This window comes from Salvia splendens, chromosome 12, assembly GCF_004379255.2.
Source record: "Salvia splendens isolate huo1 chromosome 12, SspV2, whole genome shotgun sequence".
Lineage (NCBI taxonomy): Eukaryota > Viridiplantae > Streptophyta > Magnoliopsida > Lamiales > Lamiaceae > Salvia > Salvia splendens.
This window is the reverse complement of record NC_056043.1, coordinates 6,618,167-6,629,440: the sequence shown is the minus strand read 5'-3', so window position 1 is coordinate 6,629,440 and position 11,274 is coordinate 6,618,167. Positions and strand designations below refer to the sequence as shown.

The following is an 11,274-nucleotide window of genomic DNA, read 5'->3' as shown; positions in this document are numbered from 1 at the left end:
CTGCCAAATTTTTAGATTAAATTGGAAAAAATGAATTTTTGTATATAGTAAAGTATAATTTTGGTCCTAAACATATGACTGAAATACGAAGTTGGTCTAGAACATTCACTTTTTGAAAATTGAGTCCTAAGCAAATGAAATCGTTGTCGAATCGGTCACTTTTGGACTTACGATATTCATACTAGAGCTAGAAAACATAATAAAACATCAATTTAGAAATTTTGAAACATAATAACTTGTTGCTTGGTATGAGATTTACGTACCTATCAAGGTATAAGTAGTCAGAGAGTTGAAGGGTCGGATCTTCTAAAGGTAAAAGCTTGAACACAATGTTGTTGTTCTTCATTTCTAGTTTTTTGTCACGAATACGCTTGGCAGATCTTTTAGCATGTCTGTGACCATCTTGAAAATGTAACTCTTGGAAGGTTGGTATATCAGCCAGCTCAATGGGAATTTTCTTCAGCAATTCGCATTTGGACATCGTAAGGCGTTTGAGTTGGGGGAAGTGATCCTTTGAACATTCCCATTGTTTAAAATCTAAGCTTTCAATTTTCAATGTTTGAAGATATGGGAAAACTTTATCATCGCCAAGAAGCTCCCACTTCTCCCCTAAGAATGCGTTGTCTTTTAACTTGAGCTCCTTGAGTTCCTGCATCAATCTAAGGATGAAAATATCCTGCCAATCGAGACAAGTTGCTGACAATGTCAGACTTCTCAGGCTAGGAGGAAATTTCGAGGGTTCGAGAATCCGGTTGCTCAATTTGAGCTGAGGTTTAAGACTTGTTTTCCAAAGCTTCTGTTTCTTGCCTCTAGTTTCCTTGTTTAACAGCTTCAGATTTACAACTTTATCCAAATCCTTTAACAAATCATTCTTGCCATCAAACAGCATTAATGCTAATTCGCCACATATGCCTAGTTTCTTCAAATTGGGCAGTTTGCTGAACAATTTTCCAGAGCAACTTTCCGGTGAAATTCCACATAGAGTTTGGAGCCGCTCACCTTCCTTAGAAGCTTCACTTTTTTTGGACAAAATAGCTGATGCATTTGTCTCAAAATACTTTAACTCGACCATCGCCAATATATCTGCTTCAATCTTAAGGGTGTGAAATGTTGTATGAACAATAAGAGTCTGCACTTTTCGAAGTGTAGAGATGGCTTTTGGTAGAACACCAGCGCTGATTGAAAGTGTGACATACCTCAAATGAACCAGACACAAGTCAGTATAAATTTTATCGACTTTAATGGGCTTGGCATCCAACACCTTAAGCAACTTGAAAACTGCACGAAACTTCGGAATGTCACCCTTATCCAACATGAATTCTTCTATGGAATTAGAAACAAATGAGCGGATATAGATCTGGACACTCTCTTGTCGTAGTGAAGTTATAAATTTGGGGATAAACCTATGAATGTCGGCATGAATACATATGCGCCGATTTTTGTTTACCTCATTGATTTGAGGAAAGAATCCTTCCCCACTAGTGTATTTGAAATCTTGGAAAAGGTTCTCTCCTTCAGGTGCAGATATTTTTTGGCAGAATTTTCGTGTTGACTCGGTAATTCTGCACGTTTTAGCTGAACCATCGGGTCTCATCTCTTCAATTTTGAGCAAATTCTTCCCTACAAGCTGCATTAAATACTTCTCTGCAGTCTCTTCCAAAGTGACATCTTCTGCTTGTGGTATAAATCCTTCTGCAATCCACATATTGATCAATTTTGAAACGGGGAATTTTGACTGACCAGGAAATATTCCCAAGTAGAGAAAGCACGGTCTCAAATGGTAAGGCAATTCGTTGTAGATTGACTCGTTAACTGGAGCTATGTCGAGGGGAAAAGTTTTAAATACTTGAATTCTTTCTCTTGGGTTATTTACAAGTCGAAGCTTTTCGGCAAGAGCTTCAGCCGTAGAGACAATTTCTCTTGGCAGACCATTACAACTCTCTGCAAATAGTTGTCCATGGTATTCCAACTCAGGAGGGCACAGAGCTCCAGGGAAAAGCCGCCACTTCAGTAAATCCCAACTTTCCTTGAGCTTCAACAGCTCCAACATTATATGAGAATCATCTTTAACAAAGTGAACCAATTCAGGATTAGTACTTGTTATCAAGACCTTACTCCCTTTAACACTCTTTCCAAAGGCCTTTTGAAGCTCTGTATAATCCTCCTTACTCATTCTGGACACATTATCCAGGACAAGCAAGAATTTCTCTTTCTCTAATAAACTTCGAACTTGCTTGCGTAACTCACAAGGAATATCACTCTTTGGAACTGTCTCTGGATGTAGCTGTTTTAGAACAACAAGCAATATATTTTTTGCTGTTGGATTAGGAACACTAACCCAAATGAGCTTGGTGAAGTGATTCTTAACTTCTGAATTGTGAAACATTTTAGCTGCCATTATAGTCTTTCCGATGCCACGTGTACCGGTGATTAAAATCAACTCAGTTTGTTTTGCTCTGTCTCGAGTAAGACGCCGTTTTAGTCTTCTTTCCTCTTTTACGAAAATAGGGCAATAATCTTCTTGTGTTGGTGGCTCGTCCTGTTTGCAAATTTACAAGGGATATGCCCAATTAGTAAACAGACTATGAGACCGTTTGTTTAATGAACTCTTGCAATTGTTTAATTCTGGTTACTTGTATGATGATGTAAGGCAAATAATGTTACAAGGCTATTTAGTAATCACCATAGGGTAATCATTCTTGTATAATGTATAAAGGCCAACAACTAATCATTATAGCGTACATGATAATTAGGATAGTATTTTTTGTAAACCCGAATATAGGGTACAAAGGCCAACAAGTAATCATTATAGGGTACGTGGTAATTCAACCCAAAACTTGTGGACTGGTCTGGATAAATGAAATTAGCTGGTTAGGATAGTATTTTTTTAACCCGAATATATAATTGGGCCATCCAGGTCAGCCCATTTGGGGTGTCGGGTTACTCGGGCTGGCCCGGGAGGGTTGCAGGTCAGCCCACAAATTATGTACTCCCTTCGTTCCATAGTAATACAATCATTCATTTTCTACTATTGTTTTGGAAAAATAATAATAAACAGTTAAAGTGAAGAAATAGTAAAGTAAGATAGAATATAATGTACATAAGACTATTCTCTACATTATTATATCTCTTACTTTCCTCTCTCTCAACTTTAATTATTTATTACTCTATCCGTTTCATAGTAATGGAGGCGTTTCTTATCTACACGGGATTTAAGAAAAAATGTGTTAAGTGGGATAGGTAAAGAAATAATAAAATAATAAATGAAAAAGGTAGAGAGATAAAGAGATAGTAAAGTAAGTGAGAAGAAATGTGTTGACTTTTACTAAAAAAGAAATGTCTCCACTACCATGAAACATACCAAAATGGCAAAATGACTCTTTGTAGCAAAAGACGATTCCGTCGCCTTGGCAGCCCCCCACATTCCGGACCGACATCATATGAGGGGGTTCAATCAGGGTACGCAGTAACCCGTTAAGGGGGAGGCCTTAGCCCATTGGCCGCTAGAAGCTCATCTCCCAAGTCCTCACACTTGTGCTTGAGAGATGAAAGCAACTACACGGCAGTAGTGGAATCCAAACCCAGGCTCATTGTAGCAAGATCTGCCCCACCGTTGCCAACTGCGCTTAGAGGTGCCCACGGTTCTGGAACCGGCGGTTCGTAACCGCCGGTTCCAGTTTTGGAAATTGCCGAACCGGAACCGAACCGCGAGGGTGTTTCGCGATTACGGTTTCTATTCCAAAACCGCCGGTTTCGGTTTCGTTTCCGAACCGGCGGTTTTCGGTGGTATTTTTTACGTTTTTTCATGGTTTCGAACCTCCGGTTTTTTGCGGTTTCGGCTTGATTTCACGGTTTTTCGCGGTTCCGGCACTGTTCTAGTTTGAAATTTTTTGAACCTGAACCGAACCACGGTTCAAAAATAGACGGTTTTGATTCGGGTAAATTTTCACGGTTTCGGTTCGGAACCGTAACCAGCGGTTACGGTTTTAACCGCTGGTTCGGTAAACCTTGGGCAGGTCTAACTGCGCTACCCCTGCAGGCGGCAAAATGACTCTACTACTATGGAACGGAGGGAGTATTATTAAAAAAACGAATGCGGAAAATGAAATGACTTTGGTTATACAATTCCTAATTACTAGGGATGTGTTAGTAACGACTTTGGTTATACAATTCCTAATTATTCCATTTAATATCCATTTTGTTCATTACTTCGCTTCTATTCTAGGTGTTGAATAATTACTTTATGTTTGAGTGACACATTCTGTGATGATCTATTGGCTTGCAACATAATCGTGAGAAGATGATTGCGAGTTAGAAGAGCTTATTGATGTTACAATTAGCTTCCCTTAAAACGGTACTGTTAATTTAGAGCGAGAACATTAGGAGTCTTAGGAGCTTTTAAGAGTTACTAATCTAGGATTGAAGCCCCTAGTGTCTGTAATCCACTTTGTGCCGCATGGACAATATAATTGTGACTCGTTCTAGTGAAATATGAACTGTGCTAGGGTGTTGTAGTTGGAATTTGTATAATCATAACTGTGAAAGCACATCCCTGAAATTCTCTTATTTGATCTGTTTAACCTCTGTGATTTATCTTCAATCGTTACTTGCTTTTGTTTTTACAATTTTTATTTTCAAAATCCATTTTTCTTTGTTTTTCCAAATAGTAAAAGAACCTTAGTAGAAGGTAGACAATTTGTGATTGTTTTCTCCTGTGTTCGATATCCGGTACTGACCATTAGCTATATTATATATACTATGTATACTTGCAGGTTTATTTAGTGCTAATAAAAAGTGCATCACTAACTTTTTCAACTCACTTTCTATTACATTTCTTAAAACTCATGGCATGTCAAATGGTGACAAATTATAGGGGACAGATGGAGTATCATTTTTCCAAAACGAGTGCCAAAAAGAAATGATTCAAGTAACGTGAGACATAGAGAGTATTTATTTATGCAAGAGAGAACTTTTTCCAACACAGAAAATATGACATGTTTTGTGGGACAAACTAAAAGGAAAAGCATGACATCTATTATGGGACACATGGAGTAAAACAATAGTAGTGTAGTGGTAAACATTGAATTTAGCATATACTCCCTCCGTCCCACAAAATTATGGACATTTGAGATGACACGAGAATTAATGCATAATTGGTAAAGTAAGAAAGAGATAAAAAGAAAAAGTAACTACAGTATTGTTAGTGGAAAATGAGGTTCACCTCATTAGAGAGGAAGAAGTTATCAAAAATAGAAGGAAATATTTTTATTGGGGGAACGGATCCTCTGCTATGGTGAGAACACAATAGAGTTTTTTATGGGACATCCCACAATGGAAAATATTCTTATTTTTATGGGACGTAGGGTTATTTTTTACTCATGCATCATTAAACTGTAGTTCGTATGATTTTAAAATTTTCCGTATTATGATAAACTATGTTGTTTTTTATATTATATAATACTCACATTTCAATTGTTCTTGTGTTTAATTTATTTTTATTTACAAAGAGTTAATATTTCTTTCAAAAGCTAAATTGGTTTGATTAGCCCGGCGGGTTAGAATGAAAATTCAGCTCGACAACTCGAACAAATTGGCTTGAACCCGAGCGAGTCAGTTCGATTAACATCTCTAATGGTAATCATTGTAGTGTCACATGGTGATTATTATAATGCTAAAGAGTAATCATCATTAAAGGGTAATCAATATTTTCATATTGCTAGATTATAATTATCATAGTGTTGCAAGATATACCGATTCTTATAATGACCATTCAATTTTTTTATATGAACGTATGTAACTAGTAGTATTTGTTAAATTTTTTATAAAATTACATTTAAAATATTATATGTAATTTGTGAAAATATAATTTTATTTAAAAGAGTTACATTATATTTAAAGGTTTGAGTTATTTTACGAGAGAGTAATTTCCATAGCTAGTTTAATGCCTTAATTATCCTGTTTACCTAATTAAACTTTATATATATACACAATAAAACCTAAATTAGTTAAACTTGTATTTTTATTTAATTTTATTTTATTTAAGAGTAAAGGTCAATTTTAGTGCTAAACATATGATCAAAATACGAATTTGGTCCAAAACATTCACTTTTTGAAAAACAGGTTCATAACAAATGAAATCCTTGTCGGAGTGGTCCTTTTTTTACCGTTTCGTAAAAAAATTAACGGTCATGCCACTGTGCAATTAGCGTTGACCATTAGTTTTTTGACGAACCATCAAAAAAGGACTACTTCGTCAACATTTTTCATTTGTTATGAGCCTGTTTTTCAAAACGTATATGGTTTGGACCAAATTAGTATTTTGGTCATATATTGACCTTTACTTTTTATTTAAATGGTAAATTCATTTTAATTATAAAATTTATATCACAAACTCACTATAAATTTTCGCTCATTCAATAACTTGAGTGCAATTCTCTAATGAAATAACCTTTACTTTTTATTTAAATGGTAAATTCATTTTAATTATAAAATTTATATCACAAACTCACTATAAATTTTCGCTCATTCAATAACATGAGTGCAATTCTCTAACCATTTCTTTCCTTTACACATATTTCTTTTATTTTATTAGACACAAACTTCGTCAAACTAAAATTTAAGAATTAAGAGTTTCAAAATTTGGATTGTATTCAATCACGTTATATGAGCACAAATCAAAGACGGATGAAGAAAAAATCATTTATAGATGTTACGTTTTCTTAAATTTAATTTGGAAAATATTTTTGTGTGATTTAACTCATTGGTTGGGGATTATATATAATCATTTATATAAAATATGAATAAATTTAAATTTTTTATTAAAAAATTTAAATAAGAAAGCAATTTTAGTATAGCCCTTTCCCCTTGGCATCCTCTTTTGGGTTGGTCCATGACATTATATCTATATCGAAGTATATCTCATTAAATATGATCTATATATAAAGAAGAGATTATAAAAAAAAATTGGGTTTTATCCAATTAGCCGAATTTGGATATCTATATCAGGTAAGCAAGTGCCCAAATGTATAGCCGAGTCGGGTATGAGGTGGAGTGGATAACTATTTTTCAGGTGCATGTACCCAATTTTTGCAAGTTAGGTACCCATGTGTAGTGATGTCAATCAGGTCAACTTAGTGGGTTTCAGGTCAATCCTACTAGGGTTGTGGTTAATAGGTTGAAGGCTAACCGGATTGTGATTTTATTGGATTAAAATTTTTCAATCTAACAATAGAGTTTCGGGCTTACCCAATGGCCTAATCAGAATGCTATCGATAAAATTAACATGTGATCAATCTAATACATAAGGATGGAAATTATTCGTATTTATAGTATGCAAAACGTTTAATTATGATAATTTAGAGAAAACTCAAACATGATTAAATACTTATTTTAAAATTTGTATAAATAGAGGAAAACATATTTATATCTTATAAAATTTTAAAGCATATTTTAAATTTTAAATATTTCTTATAGTAAATTTGATTTTTCTATTTCATTTATCTATTATTAAAGCATGTTTTATAACTTAAAATGGAAGGTCTTTTATAGTTATTTGTATATTAAATAAACATCAATGAAGTATCGAATTAGATGTCAAACAAATAGAACATTAAATAATAGCTTCATTGTGTCTAACTTACCGGCTCAGCCCATTGGGTTTCGGGTGAGCTATACTAGAAATTTTCAACCATAACACTATAAATTTATTGGGTTATTCAGGGTTTAGGGTTATTCCTGTCAGTCCACGATTTTTGGACTGCACTAATATCGCTAGGCAATATGATTATAATTAGTAATAAAAAATTATTTTTATAATGACCATGAGATTTTTTTGTATGAATATATGCCGTAAGAATTTAGTTAAATATTTTTATACAATTATATCTAATTTGATTTTATGGTTTATGAAATGAAATAGAAGAGTTATTTTAAGAGTGAGAAATTGATTTCTACAGTGGTAAATTAGGTTTAGGCGTTTAGGTGTGTTGTATCAACGTTGTTTTGGACTGGTAGACATGACCAATTAGTATAATAAAAAACAAATATTTAGTTAAATGATGAAGAAGAAGCATATTACCTCGTACACTGCGGATCCTTCATTTGTAGTAACATGGCCTATGCCTAGTTGATCTTCGATTTTTTTGCGGATTTTACCGACGCTTTCGGCGACGGCTTGGATCCGTTTGGCAACATCGACAACGGAAGTAGATGGACCGGGCATGATCCAGTTGGACTCTTTTTTGACAGCGATGGAATCGATGGCATCTTCAGCTTTGTAAACATTGTCGCGTACCTCTCTGAGGAGAGCTCTTTCCAGAAAGGTGAAGCTCTTGGGCTTCTCAGCGCTCTCTTTCAGATATCCACTCAAGATTTCGATATCATATTCCAGCTTGTTCCTCTGCTCCGCCGTGCCCTCGATCAGTTTTTGATTCTCATCTAATTGTTGAACGAATCTGCCACCAAAGAACTTCACTGCTTCAATCGCAACTTTCGATGCTACGACTGCTTCCATTTTTGCTGTATCTATCCTCTCAAGATTTGTGCAAGTTTTTGGAAATTGGCTTATGACAGATACGGTGTAGTACAAATTTGCGTAGTCAATAATAATAATATTATACTTGTAGCCAAAAGTTGTAAGTATAAAAAAAATGTTTGTGTTATATGCAAAACTAGTTATAAATGCAGAATGTAGAATTATACCCCTCCGTTCCCTCATAGTTGAGTCGTTTTTTCATTTCGGGAAGTTCCCTCATAGTTGAGTCAATATTTCATGGACGGAGGGAGTAATAAACTAAAACAATCAAATAATGAACTCTGCTATCTAACAATGTCCTTCCGTATTTTGGTTCTTGCGTGTGACATTTAATTAAAATTAGTTATGATTTGATCAAACTCTTATAAACAAATTCTAGTAATTTCGTAAATGACTTTATGAGGAAAATTATACATTCCAGTAATCGTGTGAGTTGAATGATTGTGTGATTGGCAATTGAAACATAAATAAAAATATCTCATATTGGTGTCAGAGAGACCGAAACTACTATATGAGTTTTATGAGTCATTCCTCTTATCATTAATTAGTTTTAGGATGAAAGCCCATAAATTTCTATCATGGTATTAGAACGAGTCACCGATTGTGAGTTAAATTCAACAAATCCTGAATTATATCTGAACTGAAACTAAAAACTAACTAACCCAAGGAGTATATATGGACACTTTAAATTTGAGTAGGGTCCAACTTAAAGAGTTTGAGATAGAGTGTTGACAATTAAAACATAAATAAATATAACAGTATCTCATATAGACAGAACTGAAATCACTATATAAGTCTTATGAGTCGCAATTTTGTTCGAATTTATAGACACAACAATACAAAACAAGCTACTTATAAAATAGGGTCGCCCAACTCAAAACCTTAATTGGATTCAAACCAATTAATTTTGTAATTCGAACACTATTATGATGATAATTAACAAGTTCAATTATAACAATAACCATTTACACAACTGTGGCTTTCACGTACATGCACTTAACACCTAAATTTTATTTACAAGAACTATTATATAGGAGTATAATTTTCGAAACCTTATTGAAACCGGGATAGCTTCGGCATACAATTGACAATATTAATTGGAAGGAGACAAAAAATACTACTAATAATTGTCATAGCAGAATTGGTCTACGCTGAATAGTAGTTGTAAGTTGCATCAAACACGTTATTTTGAATATAAAAACACAATAAGTGAAATGGGAATACTATATTGGAAGATTTGAAGTTGAATAGTAGTTGTAGTTTGTGATGCTTAATACTCCATGAAATTTGAATCTTTCTCGGTTTCTTATTTAAAAAACGATCAATAACAGTATCTTATTATGTTTCAAAGTGACTTCGAGCCTCTAATATATTAATCCATGGTTAGAACATTTTACTAACCGCCTTATCATCAAATTGTGAAGATTATACCCTCAACCAATAATTCACTTTTTAAAAATTTTATAGTAAAAAATCAAAATATTGATTATAGTATTACTCCCTCTGTCCGTGAATAGGAGTCCCATTTTTCCATTTTAGTCCGTCCGTGAATAGGAGTCTCGGTTCATAATTACCATAAATGTTAAAAATGTCTCACATTCCACCAACTCATTCCACTCACGTATCATTTAAAACTAATATATTCAAGTAGGACCCATACTCCACTAACTTTCTTCCACCCACTTTCTTAACATTTCTTAAAATCCGTGCCAGAAAGAAGTGAGACTCCTATTTGCGGACGGAGGAAGTATAAAATAACCCTTGAGGTGTCACCCTCCTTAGAAGATTTATTCAACTCTTATTTATTAATACTGCGATTAGAACTGTTACTAACCACCTTATCATCAAGTTGTTAAGAATACACCCTCAACCAATATTTCACTTTTTAAAAATATATTGAGTCAAAATCATCATTCAAATTACCCCTTGAGGTGTCACCCTTCTTAGCGTATCGATACAACTCTAAGGGGTGTTCGGTTTGCAAGATTGTATCGGGGATTAAATTTGTAGTGTGTTTGGTTCATGAGATTTAACCACACAACTCAATCCTAGATGAATAATCATGAGATAATTAGTCATAGCTAAGCTCCTATGACTAAAATAAGCACACAACTCAATCCTAAATTGTATCTTGAAATGATTTTATCTTGAAAACCGAACCTCACCTAATAATCTATTATTAATCCGCGATTGGAACATGTTACTAACCGCCTTATCATCAAATTGTTAAGATTATACCCTCAACTCAACCAATATTTTACTCTTTGAAATATTATTGAGTCAATAATAATGATTTGTATTAAAATAGCCCCCCACACTACAAAAACTTAGATTTTATGGACACAAAAATTGAGACACAATTACTAACTTATGAAAATTTTAAAAAATAATACAATAATTTATGACGCAAAAGAAAACATCCCTAAGTTTATGGTAAATTATCTTAATCTTTTCCCTTTTTAGGACGCTTTTATTTGTGTACCTTAATTTTGGTTGGAACACTAACAATAGAGACACTTTATGAAGCATGAGTGGTATAATTAGACACACAAATTAGTATCCTTAGTAGTATTAAAAAGCTGTCTTTATCCAAATTTTTTTTGTAGTGGAGGTGTCTCCCTCCTAAGCATATTTACTCAACTTTAAACATTAATTATCAGAAACGTTGTATCATATTATATTTGTTTTATTTGTTAGGTACTAGTACTTCGTAAAATATTGATGAAACGGACATGTTGTAT

General features: G+C 33.9%; 1 protein-coding gene across 1 annotated transcript; it reads right to left on the bottom strand.

The window, feature by feature from the left end:
• Positions 1 to 50: 50 nt before the first annotated feature.
• Positions 51 to 8,609, bottom strand: LOC121757353 (putative late blight resistance protein homolog R1A-10). Its single transcript, XM_042152904.1, has 2 exons — positions 8,078 to 8,609; positions 51 to 2,539 (listed from the first exon to the last, which is right to left on the bottom strand). Exons 1-2 carry the CDS (start codon positions 8,510 to 8,512, stop codon positions 188 to 190), a joined length of 2,787 nt encoding a protein of 928 aa, XP_042008838.1. The 5' UTR covers positions 8,513 to 8,609; the 3' UTR covers positions 51 to 187.
• Positions 8,610 to 11,274: the final 2,665 nt, after the last annotated feature.